This window comes from Saccopteryx leptura, chromosome 2, assembly GCF_036850995.1.
Source record: "Saccopteryx leptura isolate mSacLep1 chromosome 2, mSacLep1_pri_phased_curated, whole genome shotgun sequence".
NCBI lineage: Eukaryota > Metazoa > Chordata > Mammalia > Chiroptera > Emballonuridae > Saccopteryx > Saccopteryx leptura.
The window spans coordinates 263483911-263506370 of NC_089504.1; the positions used below are offsets into that span (position 1 = coordinate 263483911).

Genomic DNA, 22460 nt, shown 5'->3' on the forward strand with positions numbered 1-22460 from the left:
GTATATGCCTCCTGTGTGTTGGCATGAGATGTGTATGGTAAAACTGTCAAATAAATACGGACGTTCTTTACAAGCTGATGCGTCCTGCTTCTCATTTGGTTTTCTGGAAGTTTTTTCTCTTGACCTAAATCAAATGCAAAGGTGTACTGACATGGGACCCTTTCATCACCAAAAGAAAACCCAAAACACAACTCTGAATGCCAGAGCTGCTTACAACCATAAATACCAGAACTGCTCAGTGAAGACTTAGAGGAAATTCCCTGAGATTTCTCATAGCAATTTGCTGGGGCTCCTAGACAATGGGTAGAGAAAACCCGGTGACCACATTCCTTTTAGTTTCTGTTTGTCCTTCACATTTAATACATTTTCTCCCTTGAGAAAGTATGTGTGAATGTCTGCTCTTCGGTGAGAGGTGGACAGAGGGGCAGAAATACCGACTTGGTCAGTAGGGAGCCCAGAAAAGCTTTTCTAGGGAAATTTCCACCCAGACTTTCTCCGCAGGAGGCTCTATTAGTGCAGGAGCTGCACTTTGGTTGGAATGGAAAGAGCAACAGCGAGTCTTAATTCACAAAAGCCACAGCCTCCCTTTAGGGCTAGGGTCCCAACTAGGAAAAACTAGAGAGTGCTTTTCCTATTGATTCGTGTTTTGTTTGATTGAAGAGAGGATCCAAACAGAGGTGCACTGTCTATTATGGTAGCTAGTAGCCACACGTGGCTATTTACATTTAAATTGCTTAACATTAAAAAAAAACTAAAAGTTTAGTTCTTCATATTAGCTATATTTCCAGTGCCCAATAGCTACATGTGGCTAGTGGCTGTTGCATTTGGACACTTATAAAATGCTTCTATCACTGCAGAAAGTTCTACTGGACAGTGCCGATGGAATCTGGCTCAGGAGGATGGGAAGAGAAAACTCATTCATTGCCTATTTAGTTACTAGTTATCCAGGAGTACTTGGTGAAGGATTCCGAGACTCCTCAGACGGTGGTAGTGACAACCATCATATCCTGTGGGACGTGTTTGGGTACAAAGCATGAGGCTGGCCTATGGGCTCTGAGATCTCAGTCTAGGATGTACCCAGGTTGTGGGAACTCCGTCTAAGTCTCAGACTTTCTTTGTGTCCAGTCTACCCAGCGAAACAGGAAAGGCAGAGCCTTCCCAGGACCTCCACTGAGATTCTTGGAGGGCTTAAAGGTCTTTTTGTGGAGACGCCAATCTCTGCTATCACAGGAAGGAATTTATGGTCCTTTGCCAAATCATCCCCCGTGGGAAATACTTTCTAGGCTGAGAAAGACAAAGGGCCTTACTGGGTTACATACCAAGGAAGGCTGAGGATCCGAGGGACCCTTCCTGGGTGCAAGGGAGGGTGAAGACGAGAGCACCATTTGGGAGTGGGGTGCTGGTGGAGCAATACAGGAGGTGTGCACATGTGTCTTCCCTCTCTCAGTCCCCTGGGTGGCTGTTAGGGAAATTTGCCAAGTGGCTATGAAGGCTCTGTTGCTACTAAATTTAATCACTCATCTGAGCACTCCTACGGCATTCATAATGGGGGCTGGGGGCTGCGCCAGTGTGTGCACTGTGCACCATGTCTGTAGTTTCCCATTCTCAAACCCCATCCCCAGCCTGTCTCACCGATGCTGCTTTCCACACATGAGCAATCGCGTGGAGTGGACCAGCTGACGGTTCAGTGGCCTGTTTCCACTTGGTGCTCTCGTGCACCCTGATCCCACCACCACGCTAACCTCGCAACGTTTGCAATGATCAAATGAGTTCTCAGCTCACAGAGGAAGGAGAGGGTCTGGTCCTTCATTCTGGTTTGGTCCCTGGAGACCAGCTCCCAAGCAAGTGGTTCTCTTTCTGACACTGGCTTTTCTAAAGGACAGCTGCTTAGAGAAAAGTACGGGAAAGAAATCACCAGCTGGGAAGAAAGAAATAGAACACCAACTTGGGAGAATGGAAAAGGCTTGACAGTGCTAACACTGCTGTCCGGGCCTCCTCCTCCTCGGGCCGGGACTCCACCCAGCTCAGGTCAGAAAAGGACTAAAACGAGATCAGAAGCAAGTCAGGAAGTTTGTAACTAACCGACTGCCAAACCAGAAGTAAAGTCATAAATGATCCTCAATGCTTATATTTCCTTAGATTTGAGACATAGTTTAAAAATTGTCCTTTGCAATCTAAACAGAAATGTGTTGTATCCCTTTGCCATACCTCTTGGGATGAAAGCTACTCCAGTCTGTACTTCGTAAACTCAGCGTCTCCCCCATATCCTCTGCCGGCTGGGCAGTGAGTGGTGGGCCACGGGGTAGCTGTCCCAGGGAAATAAGCGACAGTCAGCCACGGATACTGAGGACACACTGGGACTAAGGAGGGAGGGGAAGAACCCAAGTGTTTATTAAATGGAGCCAATCGTCAGGAAGAGGAAACATTTTATCATCCTTCTAAAAGGAGTCATAAAAAAAACATATCTAACATATTAAATAAAGGTCTTCAAGTCATCAGCTCCTGCCCTAGGAATGTGGATTACCTCTGTTCAGAGAAAAGGAGTGTAATCTTTGTCTCGTGACTTTTTGCCCCTTTTCCTCTCTCATTTCTGCCCAATGTGCTGTCAGGATTTTCCTTTAGAACCCTTTCCTTTGGCCCTCTCCCCACTGAACACAAAAGTGAATTTAGGTATGTTGTTAACTGAGACGTTATTCTGTAATGAAACGAACAAGTCACAGGCTGTCCCTGACAGTACGCCCCTGCCTGCCCAGGGAAGGGGCTCTGAGGAGAGAGGTGCTGCCACACGACCTCCTCACACTCCAGCTGCAAAGCAACCTGCACTGGCTGGGCTGTCTAGGGAGCCGGGGAGAATTTTTGTGTTTTTTTGTTTGTTTTAAGATTTATCTTTCTCTCCCTTGCTTGCCAACTCTGGATGAGGATCTCCCTGTGGCTTGGGAGGGGTGTGGGGATTTTGGAAAGGCTGGGAATTATCTACTGAAAGATAAAACAGACCCCAAAGAGTAGTCTTGGCCCACACTTGGAGTTACAAATAAGCAGCTGAACCCCCCCCCCCAAACCCATTAAAATGGTAAATAGGTTTCAACAGATGGCATCATGCAGAGCCCAGCAAGAACCTGGGGTTAAATCTCATATTTCAGTCACCTGGGACTGGCTTATTATTCCGGAAAACAAACATCTGTCAAGTTGCCAGTTCCCTCCCCTCCTCTAAAGTGGAGCCCTTGGCCAGCGCTCACTGGCCAGTGGAAGGGTGGTTGCCTGCAGACAGCAACCTAGGGAGCTGAGAGTCACTTTTTTGACACCTGTCAACTGCAGGGCTTAAAGCTCACTCAGGCCAGAGGAATACGATAAGCAAGAACCTATATTACTGATGCGCCTGGACTTTTATACTCAGTATTTGTGCTGGCTTTATTATTTTTTTAGAATCATTTTAACATTTAATGCTTCTCAATTAAAGTGATTTCCTGGAGTGGATGCCAAGCTTCCTTTAGAATGCGCATTAACCACTTTCCCTATCGGTAGTTAAAGGCACTGAGGGATTTAAACAGCAATCCACAAGTCTGTTCAGTCAAGGTTTGGCGGAATAAAGCAGATTATAAACAATAATATATGTCTTTCTCTTCTTTTTCTGGAAGGGTTCCAAACTCACAAACGGAGCTAAAGTGCTATAAACATCCAGGACTAAGCCTTGGGCTCTACAAATGTACTCCGTGAAAGCCACAGGCCCGGGCGGTGCCACTTTTTATCCTGTGTGTGTACGTGCACATGTACTTTAAAAGAGCCTTTTATTACACAAAGTGTCCATCAACTGAACTCACCTTCTAAATATTAAAATGGAAACCAGGATTGCTACATAAGTGTGAGGAAAAATAAATCCTGGCTGCAGTGTGGGTGATGCATCTGCGGCTACAGCCCCAGGCCGCCCACTGAAAGTCACCTGTGTTCCCTCACGGCCTCAGTCCCCAAGTGCAGTCACTGCATTGGGTAGTGCTGGGTTCCAACGGTCATTTCCCTGTGTACCAGAGGAACCCACACCGAAGGCCTGGAGTTCCACCATGAGGCACATGCGTGTTACTGGGGCAGCCCCTTGGATGGTTCCATCTGGTTTTTAACCTCAGTGTGCTATTGCGAACTCATGTTCATTCCTTCCAGACATGCAGGAATAGTATCAGCAAGGAAGAGCCTGCCCTGAGTACAAACAAGCCCCTACGTTGTGGGCAGCCCGCGCTGGGCCGGGCAGCCTTCTATTGCCAGAGGAGGGAACAGTGCCCTCAGGAATAACTCCAGTACACAAGTCCCCACAGAAGAGAGCGTAAAAAATGTAAAATAATAACATTTATAATTGTTCCAAGAAAAAAGAGATATAATAAAACACAGGAAACGTGAATTTATATATGAGCAAAAAATAGTAAGAACTAAATGCCACGCATGCCCAGTCCCTGCAAGATGTCCAAGGTTCAAGCCATTAGGTTCTGCTTTGCGAGGAGGAGCATGACAGGAATATTTCAAGGATAAGTGAATAAAGATGAGGTTAAATAGCTCTTCCTGTTCCATTCTTTAGTGTAATGCCAATTAATGCATATTTGAAAAATTGATCACACATGCTGCATAATAAACATTAGGTGATAAGTGTAACAAGGAAGCATTTTCCTTCGCTCTGATAATCACTAGACTTTGGCCAAAAATCTCTCTCTTGAAGGAACTGTGAATGGTTACTGAAATAATTAAAGAGGCTCGAGGTAAAGCTCCAATAGTGATCGTCACAATTTTTGAAATCACATGATTATAGGAGACTGCATGGAAGGCTTTTTACGCTTTAAGGAGAAAAATCCACTGTGCATATAAAAAAGCCATTAGGAGCCTGACAACGCACCTCCGAGTGTGGCTGCTTTTGTTTCTCTTTAGCTTATCCTGAAAACATGGTGCACGGAAAACTTTTGGACTTGGTATCACATTTTTACTGTCTCTAGTTACACAACCTTGAGCAATTTTCCTACCAAGTTCTGAGTTTCACTTCTCATTTGTAAAATAGAGAAAATGCCAACTTATTTCTACCTTTACAATTTTCAAGTTCAATTAAGATGCCTGTGTATAAAGTCCTGTATAAAAGTAAGGTATAATTTCTGTCATGTCACCGAAGTTCAGATGTATTGATTGTAAGATACATTAGCATATGTATCGCTAAGAAAAAAATATGCTGTCATTTCAACTATGACATACTATTGTTTGTAAAAGAAGCAATTTTGGATACATTAAAATATGAAAAAAAAGTGTGCCTTAGAATTGATCAAATACACTATTATAAATTCTTTTTTAAATTTTTTATTTTATTTATTCATTTTTTTAGAGAGGAGAGAGAGAGGGAGAGAAACAGAAAGGAGAGAGACAGAGAGAGAAGGGGGGAGGAGCAGGAAGCATCAACCCCCATATGTGCCTTGACCAGGCAAGCCCAGGGTTTCGAACCGGCGACCTCAGCATTTCTAGGTTGACGCTTTATCCACTGCGCCACCACAGGTCAGGCTATAAATTCTATTAAAGCATTTGACCCAAAACACCACAGGAATTGGAATTTAAAATTCACTCATAAATATTTCAACTCAGTATTTTCATTACTAAGTGGTGGCTGGTAGATTACATATCTATTCTGTGATAAACATTTATTTATAAAGAGATCTTTTAGGGACTTGAAGTTTGATGAAAGCTCTCATGTTTCAACTGATAAATGTTATTAACACATTCAAAAGTCTTCATGTTAAACTGAAACGTATATTAGGCTGGGCACACACCCCTCCTGCAACCCAGGCTCAGCTTTGCTCTAGTTCCATGCCTGTTCATTAATCCTCAGAGATGCCACACTATACATGGAATAATAACCCATCGCCAAGTAGTTAAACCTGGCAGGAAGCTAAGAAATACCTATTTAATAGAAAGGTTCACTGGATTATAGCAACCTTTTAGATGGAAAATGCTGAAACGTTATAAAAAGATATAATAGATATGCTTCCAGATATTATACTTTGGTTGTTACCCTTCTACCTGACAAGCATAAGAGATAACAATATGTGGCCAGTTGGCTGACTTCTTACATCTTTATTAGAGATACAGTTATAGCAGGTTTAAAGATTTAGATAATTTTTGATTGGTAATTTATGAATTTCTATGAGACTTTTCAAGACATCTCCTGCAATAACTTGAAATAACAGGAGTAATTCTAAATATACATGATAACGCAAAATGGAATGCCAGTGGCCTGGAATGGTGCCTGTTACTCAGTCAACTCTCAGGTCACATAGGTAGAAGAGCTCTAACTCTTCTGTGCTTTAACGGGAGTTCTGTGCTTTAACAGAAAGGGCTGCGATTCAGCAGACGGGGTCCCAGCTGCGCTCTACTGCTATTCTCTGATCTTGGGCACCTGAGGTAACCTGTTCGTTCATACCTTGGAGTCAACCTTGTGTAAGTGGCCTTCCCAGCACTGCGCCTCCTACCTGACAGGACGACTGTGGGGATGGGTGACATATTCTGTGAAAGCATTCTGAAAAGTCAAGAAAGCTAAACCTAGAAGCAGGCATCATTATTGAATGACAGAGAATTAATAGGTGGGCTCATTTCTGCCTTGCAGCAGAATCAGAGGTCAGGGGCCAAGTTTCTGGCCAGCCCTCTTTAAAAATTTCCCAGTGCGGCGGTCAATCTTGATCAATTGCTAAAAATTTTTTTCAAAAGAGTACTTTTCCCATTTTTTCCAAATAGGCATGGCAACACCCCATATATTGTCTGATAAAAGCACTTAAAACCATGGAAATTGGGTCAGTCAACATTCTCATTTTTTAAATTCTCTAATCAGGAGCCAGAAAAAAGGATTCTAACTGGAATCCATAGACCCCTGTGGTCTCCACAGATGAACTTCAGGAGATCTCTGAACTCAAAATTCCATGCACAATTCTGTTGTAGGGGAGAGGTTCCGTTTCTTACTGATCTGGATGGACCTCAAGATATAGAAGACTGATTGATGTATTGGACTCAAGTGAGTCCTGAACAGTGAGTCAGATACATTTCTTTGCCTCCCCTTTGATGGTTATTTACATGATCCTCTTCTTATTCTTCATCTTTACCAGTGTGTATCCAAAACCACTGGGATACACACTGGTAAAGGCAGTCAGGGCCTCTTAGATCAGCTGATAGCAGGCAAAGTAGATGCCAGTCATGGATAAATATTCTATACACAAAGAGTCATTAGAGTTGTCCTGATCACAGTGTCTTCAGGAAATAAAAGCAACTTTAGTTTTTCACTTTTTTTTTTTAAATTTTTTACAGAGACAGAGAGAGAGTCAGAGAGAGGGACAGACAGGGACAGACAGACAGGAACACAGAGAGATGAGAAGCATCAATCATTAGTTTTTCGTTGTGTATTGCAACACCTTAGTTGTTCATTGATTGCTTCCTCATATGTGCCTTGACCACAGGCCTTCAGCAGACCGAGTAACCCCTTGCTCGAGCCAGTGACCTTGGGTCCAAGTGGTGAGCTTTTGTTCAAACCAGATGAGCCCGCGCTCAAGCTGGTGACCTTGGGGTCTCGAACCTGGGTCCTTGGCATCCCAGGCCAACACACTATCCACTGCACCACTGCCTGGTCAGGCTAGTTTTTCACTTTTTTAGGAAAATGGGTCTAAGTATGTTTTTGTGTATAAACACACATATACAGAGGTGGCTGGAGGACAAGATAAAATAAATGTGGAATTGAGAAGAGGTAGGAGTAGAAAGGCAATATATAAATATAGAAAATGCAAGTGGTAAAGTAGCAAAAAGTAACCGCTCATAACTCTGACAAATGCCTTTAGTTATTCACTGTTCAACTGACTTTAAAAGTCCTCCAACCCACTGGCTTCCAGTTTAGGATCACAGTGGCGACTTGATTTTTAAAATATTCATGTACACTAAAAATAACAAAGTTTGAACCAAGAATGAGGTTAAACTGAATTCTAATCTCAGTAAATATATTTTTACAAAGTGCTGAAAAATTATTTTGAAGTTCTTGTTGAATCATGACCAGAAATGAACCTTCAGAAAAAGGTTTTTGATGATATCTTAAAATACTAATTGGCTTGAACATTACTAATCTGTCCAAAAAAGAAAATTTATGCATAGTAGAACCAAACTTATTACATTAAAGTATGTCTTTGTTATATCCTGATGAACAATATGAAAACATGGCTCACCTTGTATCTGGAAGTTCACCGCTTCTGCTCCAGCAAACCTGTTTTCTTTGCTTGGTAGGAACTACTGCAGCTTTTGGCAATGAATCCATGATCTGGCTAACATGAGATATGCTACATAATAATCCAGTAATTTAAGGGGAATGAAAACAAACCAGCACCCAGTTTTTCCTGGATTTTATGAATGAAACATTTCCCTTAAGGCTCGGGGAGATAATATATATATTGTCATATGACAGTCAAGTTTCTGAAAATTCAAATACTGGAGACAAAAGAATAGAGATTTTTGAAAACTGATTTTAAAATGCTCTTGATAGCTTTGAATGTAAATTTGAAACCTTTAAAATAAAATAAAAGCCGTCTGACCTGTGGTGGCACATTGGATAAAGCATCGACCTGGAAATGCTGAGGTCGCCGGTTCGAAACCCTGGGCTTGCCTGGTCAAGGCACATATGGGAGTTGATGCTTCCAGCTCCTCCCCCCTTCTCTCTGTCTCTCTCTCCTCTCTCTCTCTCTCTCTGTCTCTCTCTCACCCTCTCTCTCTTCTCTCTAAAAATGAATAAAAAATAAAATAAAATAAAAGCCAAGTTATATTCGTGCCTAAAAAAATCTATATAGAATTAGATGTGGCAAAATAGGTTATAAAAAACTTGTCTAAGAAATATCAAGGTCAAATTACAAGAGAGATAAAAAATGAGTTCCTTGATAGCTTCTTGCTCAGATAACAACTACCCTGTAAACTGGAAATGAGTAAACATTTTTTGAGAAAGAAGAACAAAGTTGGAGGACTCATGCTACTCTATATCAAACTATACTACACAACCATAGTAATCAAAACAGCACGGTACTGGCATAAAAACAGACATATAGATCAATGGAACAGAATAGAGAGTCCAGAAATAAACCCATGTCTTTATAATCAATTAGTATTTGACAAAGGAGGCAAAAACATACAATGGAGTGAAGATAATCTATTCAATAAATGGTATTGGGAAAATTGGACAGATACATGCAAAATATAAAACTAGGCTGACTACCTTCTTATACCATATACAAGAATAAACTCAAAATGGATTAAAGACTTAAATGTTAGACTCTAAAATCCTAAAAGAAAACACAGGCAGTGTTTTCTTTTGGACATTCCTCAAAGCAGTATTTTTTTCTGATATATTATTACCTCAGGCAAGGAAAACAAAAGAAAAAAAGGACTATATCAAACTAAAAAATTTTGCACAGCAAAGGAAACAATCAACAAAATGAGTAAACAATTCACTGAATGGAAAAACATATTTGCTGATACATTTGGCTTAATATCCAAAGTTTAGAAGGAACTTATAAAACTCAACACCAAGAAAGCAAACAATCCAAGAAATGGGCAAAGGAACTGAATAGACACATCTCCAACGAGGACATACAAACGGCCGATACACATATGAAAAGATGTTCAACATCACTAATCATCAGAGAAATTAAAAATGAAACCACAATGAGATATCACCTCACACCTGTCAGAATGGCTATTATCAATAAATCAACAAACAAGTGTTGGCAAGGCTGTGGATAAAATGGAACTCTTGTGCATTATTGGTGGGAATGCAGACTGGTGCAGCCACTGTGGAAACCAGTATAAAGTTAACTCAAAAAATTAAAAATGGAACTGCCTATGACCCAGCAATTCCACTTCTGGGATTATATCCAAAGAAACCCAAAACACTGATTCAAAAAAACATACGCACCCCTATGTTCACTGCAGCATTATCTACAATAGCTAAGATTTGGAAGTAGCCCAAGTGCCCAGCAGTAAATAAATGGATAAAAAAAGCTGTGGTACATTCACACAATGAACTACTACTCAGCCATAAAAAAGGAGGAAATCTTACCTTTTGCGACAGCATGGATGGACCTGTAGAGTATTATGTTAAGTGAAATAAACCAATCAGACAACTATCATATGATTTTACTTATATGTGGAAGCTAATGAACAAAATAAACTAACACACAAAATAGAAACAGACTCATAGATACAGAGTAAGAAATGTATGCAAGTACATTTCAATTCTAGAGTGAGGTCACTAAACTTTATTTTAAAATGCCCAAAGTTTTGAAGTTTTCAGTAAATCTGTTTTTTTCTGAGACTTCTCTATCCCGATGTAATAAAATTCTGCCCTTTTTCTTATTTTTTTCAGAGACAGAGTGTGAGTCAGCAAGAGGGATAGATAGGGACAGATAGGAACACAGAGAGATGAGAAGCATCAATCATCAGTTTTTCGTTGTGGCACTTTAGGTGTTCATTGATTGCTTTCTCATGTGCCTTGACCACAGGCCTTCAGCAGACCGAGTGACCCCTTGCTTGAGCCAGTGACCTTGGGTTCAAACTGGTGAGCTTTTGCTCAAACCAGATGAGCCCGCGCTCAAGCTGGCGACCTCGGGGTCTCGAACTTGGGTCCTTCTGCATCCCAGTCCGATGCTCTATCCACTGCGCCACCACCCAGTCAGGCTCTTTTTTTCTTAACACCTCTCTTCTTCCCTGGCTTCCCAATTCTGTCTGCCAAGGGAACAGACTGACACCTACCTGGCGTGGGTTTGGGGGCAGGGTGAAAAAGATGAAGGGATTAAGCAAAGAAAAAAAAACCTCATAGACACAGACAACGTGTGGGGATTACAAGATGGAAAGGGGGTGGGAGGAGGTAGGAGAGGGTGAAGGGGGATCAATGGTGACAAAAGGAAACCTGACTTAGGTGGTGAACATACAATATACAGATAATAAAAGAAAAAAACCCACTGTTTTGACTTGCCAATGTTCTAAAAATGCACAAAGTGCAGTTGACTCTTGAATAATACATGGGTTAGGGGCATCAGCTCATCCATGTAGTCAAAAATCCAGATATAATTTTTTGATTCCTCTAAAAACTTACCTACCAATAGCCTACTGTTGACTAGAACCCTTATGGATAACAGTCAATTAACACATATTTTGTGTGTTCTATGTATTATATACTGTATTCTTACAATAAACTAAGGTAGAGAAAAGAAAATGCCATTAAGAAAAGCATAAGAGCCTGACCAGGCGGTGGCGCAGTGGATGGAGCATCGGACTGGGATGTGGAAGGACCCAGGTTTGAGACCCAGAGGTCTCCAGCTTGAGCGTGGGCTCATCTGGTTTGAGCAAAGCTCACCAGCTTGGACCCAAGATCACTAGCTCCAGCGGGGGTTGCTCGGTCTACTGAAGGCCCGCGGTCAAGGCACATATGAGGAAGCAATCAATGAACAACTAAGGTGTTGCAATGCACAATGAGAAACTAATGATTGATGCTTCTCATCTCTCTGTTCCTGTCTGTCTGTCCCTGTCTATCCCTCTCTCTGGCTCTCTCTCTGTCTCTGTAAAAAAATAAAAAAAAGAAATTCCAAGTTAAAAAAAAAAAGCATAAGAGAAAATACATTTATAGTATTTATTGAAAAATTATCTGTGTAGTGGACCTGTGTAGTTCAAATCCATGTTGTTCAAGGGTCAACTGTACTATCAATTAAAAAATGCATGAAACCCTTGGTCACTTTTACTGTAACTAATGAATAATGCCTCTTAAAACACGTTCAACTAATGTGGAACATGAAGTGCTTAGCTAAACAGTAGGCTGCAATGCAGCTGGATTGTGGGAAAAGCACAGATAACAAAAGAGAAAGCTCTATTTGAACAACTACTGTTTCAGCACATCCTAACTTGCATATCATGTCCACAGGTAATTAAAAAGTGAAGTCTTGGGAATGGTTTGGCTTACATCTCAGAAAACAAGAAATTAGGTTAGAAAAGTTACAAAGTAACAGCATCAGTGTGTCTCATATCTGCTCTGAGGGGCTTGTTTCAGGGCAGGTCAGCTCGAGCCCCTGTTGAGGGCTCTAACACACAAGTTTATTACTTATTATCTCAATAGTGACACGTTAGAAAAATTATTTTTTAAATCATCTTTGTATCTCAACCTGTTTCATTTCTCTTCATATGACAACTGTCTACTTTCCTTATATAATTAAGAAATGCAAGGACTTGCCCAGATGGAGTTCTTTAGGCTTACAGTGGAAAAGGTAGAGAGCCAGTTTCAACAGTAGCATACTGGTCTATCCTTTGTGGTGTATTTGTCTGTTTCTACCAATAACAGACAATCTCCTGGCATCCAGAAATGGCTTCAATCACACTTAAGTACTCGGGGATCACAGCTATCTCATGTTAGACCCAAACAGGCCCCCAGTTCAGGCCTGAGCCCACATACAGAGACTGCTGCTTTATGTGACAGGGACATTAGAGCCAGTGAAAAGGGTACTGAGGAAGTTTCTCCCTGTTTAGGTGAAGGTGAATTTCAGGTACAGTATCCTGATTTAACCAGTGAATTCTCCAGAACCTGTGTTTCAATACTAGAGTGAGGTCACTAAATTTTATTTTAAAATGCCCAAGTTTTAAGGTTTTCAGTAAATCTGGTTTTTCCTGAGACTTCTCTATCCCGATGTAACAAAATTCTGCCCTTTTTTTTTCTTTTTCTTAACACCCCTCTTCTTCCCTGGCTTCCCAATTCTGTCTGCCAAGGGAACAGACATCTCAGCTCCCCAATCAGACCCACTATACAAAATGCCACCAGAGTATGTGAGCCTCACCACACTGGGATTTTGTGAAACTTGCCCTCACTGTCAGTGTAGAACTGTCGGTCATGTTTTGCTTCTGTATGTTTCTTAAAAGACCAGCCATGTTTAATACTGTGAAATACAATGTGTCTCCTCCTCTCCCCACCCTCGAGAACAGTGATGAATTTCAGAGCACGCTCAGCAGAATTGGATTGTATTATGCACACTACACATGTTCATCGCCAAAACTGTACTCGCTGGAATGTATGCAAGTAGAATGAATTGCTGAGACTTCAAAATCCCTGTTCCTCAGAGCTGATTTTATTAGCCAACGTACACCAAAGATGATGGGTGGTGAACAAAGTGTCATTTTCCCAGTTTTCTTTCCTCATCGAAGCCTGCGCTGTTAGACTGTGGCTCCAGTCCTTCGGTTAAGCCTTGCCAGCCGTGTGCTGCTGCAACACCAAAGACACGGCTTTGCAACCTGTCACCTCTTCCGGCAGGCAGCCGTCCTGGTCTCGCAGGGTGGGGTCAGCGCCAGATTGGAGCAGCAGCTCCACGATGTCCAGAAACTCACAGGCAGCAGCTGACAGGGAAATGGATAGATATGAAAATGAGGTTACTCGGAAACAAAGGGAAACGAGACTTGGGTAGGACAGGCAAGTGCTGAGCAGTAAGGGAGCCAGAACAATGAGAACCCTTGGTGGCTGGAGGGGGAGCAGGCCGTGTAACCAGAACGGAGCCGTCACAGTGGACTTGGGAACGTTGGGAAGCTCACATTTACTTTTTTGGTTGCCCAGAAGCAAACAGAGAAACATATTTTAAAACTGTAGGCCTCTTGGATTCTATTCTTAAGGATGAGATGAAGGGAAAGAACAAAGAGTGTTTAAGGATCTATTGTACTTTGATACGAATAATGATAGGTTTGTGACTATCTCAAAAGGCTAAAAATAATATAAATGTCAAAGAAAAATCTGTTTTGTCTTTGAAGAGTGGGTAAGTGGGTAAATAACCGAACTTTAAAATTTGTAAATGAAAAAATAAAGGCTAACCTAGTAATTAGATCATCCCTTTACATAATCTTCTTTCCCCCCTAAATAATAAATGGTACCAATCACAGAAGGCACAGGAAGGGGAAAAGGACCTAGAAATGGTGTGGTACTGCCCCCAGGATGGACAAACAGACCGAAGCCCTAGAACACAGAGCTGTGCGTTCCTTTGCACATATTTGGAGACTTGATTTATGACAACATTGGCATCACAGGTCGGTGAAAAAACAGGACCCATTAATTAGATGGCGCTGAGACAAGTGAGATAAAGGCAAAACTAGGCATTTCACATAGATGAAACAAATAGCAATTTACATGAAAAGATGAGCAACCACATTAGTAACCAGAGAAATGAAAATTAAAACGCGGAGATGCCATTTCATAACCGGTAGGTAGGTGAAATGAAAAACTTAAGACAGTATCAAGCCTTGAGGAGGACTGGGGCGAGGAACACTACCCGAGACCGTGGGAGGGCTTACGGTTGCGGGCAATTTGGATACAATTCGGCATGACCCACTGACCCCAGACAAATGCACATGCTCCGACCCAGCAATGCTCCTCCCAGTTATGGACTAGGCACTGCATGGCTTCTCTGGGACACATTAGGAAGAACGCACAGAGCAGCACTGCTCATGCAGACCCCAAGTGTAAAGCACCCAATGCTTGTTCAGAATAACATGTAAAATAAAATACTGCTTACTTACACAGTGAAATCCCATACAACATTGAAAACTAAGGAACTCTAACTTCACACATGAGTTTATCTCCAGAACATAATGCTGAAGGAAAAAATTCAAAAGAATATACACAGTGTGATTGTATTTAAGCAAAATTTAAAAAATAGACACTAAACACCATTGTTCAGGAACACAAAGATGTAGTGAAACTATAAGGGAAATCATTAACATAAAATTTAGGCAGTGCTAATCTGTAGGGGATAGGGGTGTAGGGAAGGTTATGTGATTGGATAGACATACACACATGTTGATGAGGTTCTACTTAAGCTAGGTGGTGGGTACATTTTTTTTAAAAGGTACATTTTAAACTTCATATACAGTTTATTACTCTTGTAGTATGATCACACACAGCAAAGACAAAAGTTTAGGGAAAAAAGGGAAATAAAGAAGGATAAGCAGCTTTATTCAATGAGTATTTTATTGAACACTCTATCCGTCCTATCAAACTTATAGGTAAGACTCCTGGTCTGGGGAACTTATAAAACAGCTAGGACATTAATATGGAATATGGCAGTGCTACCACAAAAGAATGAACAAATACTGTGACACACACCCACGTCCACCATGCAGAGGTTTCCTTTACCATGCTAGAGAACTATTTTTGAAAATGACATACAGATTATTGAAAATTCCTAATGGTGTCCTTACCAGCAGACACATTTATATGGTTGGGATATAAAAAACTTAAGAGGTAAAAATTGTTAATGCCAGTTTTATTAAATTTCCACTTGTATTTTTTTTACTACAATTTACATTCATCTATCATGGATTATGCCAATTAACATAGAGTGAGATTCCCTGTTTTTTTTTCCTTCTAGTTTATTAAGTTAATATCACTTTAAAAAACATGCTAAATTCCAACACATGTATCTATTTATGCAACTACTTTTACGACAGAGATATGGGACATTTCCATCAACTCCAAAAGTTCCCTCCTGTCTCAACCTGCCCCTTCCCCCCAGCCCCTGGCAACCACGGATCTGATCTGGTTTCTGTCCCTATAGTTTTGCATTCTACAGGAATGGAAATCATGTAGCATATAGTCTTTTGTGTCTTGCTTCTTTCACTTGACATAATGCTTTTTAGATTTTTTTTTTCCCCCTGAAGCTGGAAACGGGGAGAGACAGTCAGACAGACTCCTGCATGCGCCCAACCGGGATCCACCCGGCACGCCCACCAGGGGCGACGCTCTGCCCACCAGGGGGCGATGCTCTGCCCCTCCGGGGCGTCGCTCTGCTGCGACCAGAGCCACTCTAGCGCCTGGGTCAGAGGCCAAGGAGCCATCCCCAGCGCCCGGGCCATCTTTGCTCCAATGGAGCCTCAGCTGCGGGAGGGGAAGAGAGAGACAGAGAGGAAGGGGGGGGGGGTGGAGAAGCAAATGGGTGCCTCTCCTATGTGCCCTGGCCGGGAATCGAACCTGGGTCCCCTGCATGCCAGGCCAATGCTCTACCGCTGAGCCAACCAGCCAGGGCATGCTTTTTAGATTTATCCATGCTGCTGCAAGTTTCTTCCTTTTTATTGCTAAGCAGTATTCCATTATATGGACATGTGTAGACATCTGGGTTACTTCCAGATTTTGAACATTATGAATAAAGATCTTATGAACACTTGAACAGATCTTTGTGTGGGTCTTTTATGTTTCACATTTTTTGGGTAAATATCTAGGAGTGGGACTGCTGAGTCACACGGTAAATGAATAGTTAACTTTTATAAGAAACTGCCACACTTCCAAAGGTAGGCATTCCCACCAGTAAGTATGACATCTAGTTGCTTTGACTGTGGGAAACTGAAATCAGAAGGCGAAACTGGGGGTCAGGAGGACATCATATCAGAAACGAAAGCGGGGACATCACTACAGAATGCATGGGCATAAAAAGATGATAAAGGAATATTGAAAACAACTCTTTGCCCACAAATATAACATAGATGATGGACCAATTCCTTAAAAGACACAATCTCCCAAACTCATACAAGAATATATAATCTGAGTAAGCCTGTATCTGTTAAAGAAATCGTTTAATACATAATAATGGGTACATGTTATTTTACATTTGTTCACAGAATATACAGGAGTGAAACATAATATAAACTTTGGACTTTGGGTGCTTACTAAGTAATATGATTATATTATTAGCATGTCAACGCAAGTTTCTCAACTGTAACAAATGTACCACTCTGGTGGGGCATGCTGATAATGAGGGAGTGGGAAATAGAAAAAAATCTGTATTGGTCTCTGCAAATTTGCTGAACCAGTTCCTGGCACAAAACTCCTATAGCCCTTGAAATTTCCTAAGTGATAAGAGCACCAGCAGCATCTTTGGTTCTAATACTTGGTCTTTCTGGGTTATTTGCCACGTTTCATTGATCTACATACCTATCTTTATATCAACACCACACAGTCTTGATATGGATTGCACTGAATTTATAGGTCAATTTGGGGAGAACGGACAGCTTAAGAATATTGAGTCTCTTGATCTACAACAATGCTATCTCTCCATTTACTAAGAGTTCCCCTAATTTCTCTCAGCCATGTTTGGGAATTTTCAGTATACAAATTGTGCACTTATTTTGATTTGATTTATTCCTAGGAATTTCATGTTTTTTTGAGGCTACCGTTGATGGTATTTAAAAATTTTTCAAATTGGCTTACTGCAAGTATCAAGAAAAACAACTGATGACTGGCCTGTGGTGGCGCAGTGGGTAGAGCGTTGACCTGAAGTGCTGAGGTCATCGGTTCAACACCCCCGTGTCAAGGCACATAGAGTAACAACTACTATGAGCTGATGCTTCCCACTCTTCCCCACTCCTCTCTCTCTTTCTCCTCTCTAAAATCAATACATAATATCTTAAAAACTTTTTTTAAAGTTAAACTGATATTTGTATACTGATTCTATGTTTTCAACTTTCAACTTCCAATTGTTCAATATGACTATAGGAATATGGTTGTTGATTTTTATCTTTTACTTTTGTATCCTGCAAACTTGCTGAACTTAATGGTTAAAAAAAAAGATTCCTTGGGTGTTCTACATAGGTGGTCATGTCATCTGTGAATAAAAGAAGTTTTATCTCTTTCTTTAAAATCTATATGCTGCTTATTTCTTTCCTTTGCCTACTGCTCTGGCTAGAACTTCCATACAACGTTAAATCAAAGTGGAGAGAATGGAGACCTCTGCCCGGTTCCCAGTAAGGATAGCATCCAGCCTTTCCCTGTCAAGGGTAATGTAAGCTATCAATTTCCTCAAGGTGACTAAGTTCCCTTCTATTCCTATTTTGCTGTGTGTGAGTAATATATGTATATATGTATGTGTGAGTACATATATGTGTTTAAATCATAAAGAAGGCTGAATTTTCCAAGTGCTTCCTCTATACATGGGGAGATGATTGTATGTTTTGTTTTGGGGTTGATCTGTTGATATGGTGTCATACAATGATTTTCAATTGCTGAACTAACCTTGAATTCTTGGGATAAACATTTATGATTTATTGTCCTTTTTGTGTATTGCTGGGTTCAATTTGCTAACATTTTATTAAAGATTTTTGCATTTATATTCATGAGAGATATTGGCCTATAATAGGTTTTCTTTTCCTCTAGGGTTTTTCTGGTTTTGGTATTGAGGTAACGTCAGCCTAACAGAATGAATTGGGCATGTTCCTTCATTTATTTTCTTGAAGAGTTTGTGTATAGAATTGGTATTATTTCTTCTCAAACATTTTAGTAAAATTCACCAATGAAGCAATCAGGGCCTAAAGATTTTGTTGTGGTAGTTTTTAGCTACAAACTCAATTTCTTTAGTAAATATAGGGCTATCTATATAGATTATTTCTTTTTGAGAGAAAGTTTGTGTCCTTTCAGAAATCTGTCCATTTCCTTAAGTAATCTATTGTCATAAAATTGTTCATAATGTCCCCAATTTACTTCACAGTATCTGTAGATGCTAAATTGATATCTTCCTTTCATTCCTGAAATTGGTAATTTGCCCCCCCCTCAATTGGTCTGGCTAGAGGTCTGTTTTACCGACCTTTTCAAAGGTTTTCAATGGTTTCTTTGATTTTTGTGTTTTCTATTTCAATGACTTCTACTCTGATCTTTATTATTTTAGTCCTATTCTTATCTTGGGCTTAATATGCTCTTCTTTTTCTCAAATTTTTAAAGGTAGAATTGTAGGCCATTGATTTGAGGCTTTTATTCTTTTCCAGTGAAAGCATTTACGTCCCTCTAAGCATGGCGTTTAGCTGCACCCCACACATTTTGATAAGTGTGTTTTCATTGTTATTTAGTTCAAAATACAGTGGACCTTGAGATACGAACAGACCAACATACGATTTTGATTTTTTTTTTTTAAGATATAAGCTGCGACTCGGTCTGTATTTTTGTTTGAGATTCGAGCGAAATTCCGAGATTCGAGAAGCAGCCGCTAGTTGGTGCGTTGGCGCACGGGTCCAGTCTTGGCAGTTTGATATACGAGTTGACTGACATACTAGTTGACTGACTTACGAGCTCGGTTACAGAATGAATTAAATTCGTATCTCAAGATACCACTGTATTTTATAATTTCCCTTGAAATTGCTTCTTTGAGCTATGAATTATTTAGAAGTGTGTTTAAGTTTCTCACAGTTGGGGGTTTTCCAGATATATGTCTGTTATCAATTTCTAATTTAATTCTGACTTGGTCATAGAACAAACTTTGTATGGTTTCTTTTACATTTGCTGAGGTTTGTTTTATCACCTAGAGTGACTATGGTCTATCTTGGTAAACTGTCCATGTGTACTTGAAATAATATTTATATTATTCATTAGGTGGAAAGGTCTATAGATATCAATTAAGTCAAGTTGATTGACAGGACTGTTCAGTCTTTCATATCCTTGTTAAATTATCTCCTTGCTCTATCAATTACTGATTTACTGCTTGACAATGGGTTATTTTTTCATTGCTTTTTGTGTCTCATAATTTTTGACTGAATGCAGAATATTGATGTAGGACTGTGAGGGTTGAAGAAAATAATACTATTTACCCCAGAAATTATGCCTCTTCTTCTGTCATGCCGTTAGTATGGTGCCGAGTTAATCTAGTCAGCAGTTGAACAGGGTTTGAGGTTTGTTGATGCCATAGGTAACTCATTTACAATTCTTCCAGTTGTGGGCTGCTGCCATCTTCGGAGTTCCTTGTCTTCTCCGGCTGGTGTCAGTCTCAGGCCCCTTGGGTGTGGTGATTTCTCAGTGTTCTTGTACCCCCAATCACACATGTCAGCTCAACTCTGCCTAATATGAAGGAAAACATGTCTTGAACGGGACAGAGTTTGCCCTGCTCAAGAGGTCCGAGACCCCTGCTTTGTGTTGGTGCAGGGTTTGGGGCCCGGGGTCCCCTGCCTCTCCTTGGCAGAACAGATTTTGCTTTTATTTCTCCTTCAAAAGCAGTGGGTATCTGCCTGGGCCCAGGGACAGGAGGACAGAAAAGTTTTCGGCTTTCCTGCCAGTGTTTTAAGGATTTTGCTTCATATGAAATACGGGTCCAGGGAAGTGGCATGGTTTCATGACTATATGCCACAGAGGAGGGCTTCTCTCTGCTCTCAAGTTCTCTTAAGAGCATCCAGTCATGAAGAAGAGCACTGGAGTGAGGACTCTTCTTGGATCTGAATTCTTCTAAAATGCCATTTTACTTCACTTTAAGAATTTGTTAATTTTCGAGGCTTTCTTATATGGTGGCTGCCTTTTCCTCAGTAGCCCCACCAAAGGTGAAACAGTCTATGTGTCTTGTAAGAGCTTATCACTTTTTCTGAGTTAAAATCAGACCAACTGGGAACCCTAACTCTGCCTTCAGTGTGTGGCATTTCCTAGAAGGCTACTAGATTATAAATGTTAAACTATTTGATGAATGAATGAAAGCAGAGAAAGGCAAGACTGGCCTATTCTCATCCAGGGACTGGCCTATTCTCATCCAGGGACAGGTTACTGGTGGGTAGAGATCATATTTTGGGGTATGGCACAGACAGGGCGGAAGATGAAGACTGGATATATTTACCAAGAACCAGGATTCAACAGAAAGTATTCAGAAATACAACTCATTGAGAATTTAAAATTATCTCCAAAAATAATATAATGAACATTATACCATGAATCACTGTACACCAAATTAGATTCCACTGGAAGACAGCTTCTTACAAAATATAACAAAGTTAAAGACACATTACCTAGTTTTTTTGTGTTTTTTTCTTTCTTTTACAGAGACAGAGTGAGAGTCAGAGAGAGGGATAGATAGGAACAGACAGACAGGAATGGAGAGAAATGAGAAGCATCAATAATTAGTTTTTTGTTGCGACATCTTAGTTGTTCATTGATTGCTTTCTCATATGTGCCTTGACCGTGGGGCTATAGCAGACCGAGTAACCCCTTGCTCAAGCCAGCGACCTTGGGTCCAAGCTGGTGAGCTTTGCTCAAACCAGATGAGCCCATGCTCAAGCTGGCAACCTCCGGGTCTCGAACCTGGGTCCTTTGCATCCCAGTTCAACGCTCTATCCACTGCTCCACTGCCTGGTCAGGCTCACCTAGTATTAAGCAGCTGTGAGATGAGGATATTTCTCCTGCACAGAACTAGCTACATGACATTTATGTTTTGAGAAATAATCATTTAACATTTTTGCCGCAGCTATCAGTCTCAACTTACTGTGAGAAACAGTTAGGTTTTAAAATTGGAACTTTTAAAGCAGTATCAGAGGAATAAATTTCCCAGTGTATAAATCTGTAATAAAGGATAATAACTAGCATGATCTGTCAGACCACAGTTGGCTCAAGTCTAACCCAACACTTGAGACTACTAAGCATGAAGATCAAGGCTAAGTCGATGTGTGCTCTGGCTGAAAACACTAAGCTAAACTGGCCGTCTCAGACAAAGGGGCATTAATTTCTATATGCTGTATGATGAAGTGACCTCTCCAGTAGCGAGGGATGATATAATCTACAGGTACTAACCCAGGAACGGAGCTTAACATTTTAAATTCCACATCTACAGGATAACAGCTGGCCAGCTGAGAATGGGCTATCTGGGTTGTCTAACAATCCACTAACCTAACAAATATGAAGAACATTTTTGCTCAAGTCTAACTGTAAAGTTGAGATTTCAGTTTGGAGTTTAAAGGTTATAAAACAGTACTTCTGAATAAGGAAAAGAGTTTTATTAACCAATGCCTGACATTCATGCAAAGATAGACTGACACAAAGAGCATAAGGAATTAGGAAGCTATAGCAGACAGACATAAAGGAAGCAAAGACAGAGAACTGATTTGAAGGAAGGGAAACCACAAAGGTGAACCTGACCAGGTGTGAGGCAGGAACCATGGCAACACCTCTTGCAGATTCACTGTTGATAGGCATCAACTATGATTATGTTTAGCAGAGCCTACTGGCACACACAGGTGCCCAACAAATAGTTTTTAAAAAAGGACAGGCTTTAAACTCCCAATTAAATGGTGAACTACTTGATTTCATGCTTTTTTATACTCTTCCCTCCATCTAGCACTATACTGGGGACGTAGTGTTTGCTCACAATTCATTAGTTAATTGATTTCTCTGACCTTAGCATCTTCACTGAAGCACAATCATGAAGCGGGGCCATCTTTTAGAGGTGTGTGAGCTGCCCACCCCCTCAAATGGACAAAGGCACAGAAGACGAGAGAAGGATGAGAAAGAAAAGGGCTAACATTTCACCCAATTAATGAGGGGATACATTGGTGCCCACAATGTGCCAGAAACACAAAAATAGTCATAAGCCCATCTTGGTAAAGCTTGAGCAAGTCTACAGGGAGTAGAACAGTTGCTGAATTTATGGTACCCTGGGAGCCTCTATTTGTCAAGTGCCACA

At 40.9% G+C, this 22460-nt stretch overlaps 1 protein-coding gene across 2 annotated transcripts in view; it reads right to left on the reverse strand.

Annotated features, from left to right (window-relative positions):
• Positions 1 to 13117: 13117 nt before the first annotated feature.
• The window catches only part of ACBD6 (acyl-CoA binding domain containing 6), a 149857-nt gene continuing 140514 nt past the window's right edge, over positions 13118 to 22460 (reverse strand). For both annotated transcript variants that reach the window (XM_066361670.1, XM_066361668.1), the window contains one exon: positions 13118 to 13404. In XM_066361670.1, the coding sequence (XP_066217767.1) occupies positions 13306 to 13404 (99 nt within the window). In that variant the 3' untranslated portion in view covers positions 13118 to 13305. The remainder of the gene's footprint in view (positions 13405 to 22460) is intronic.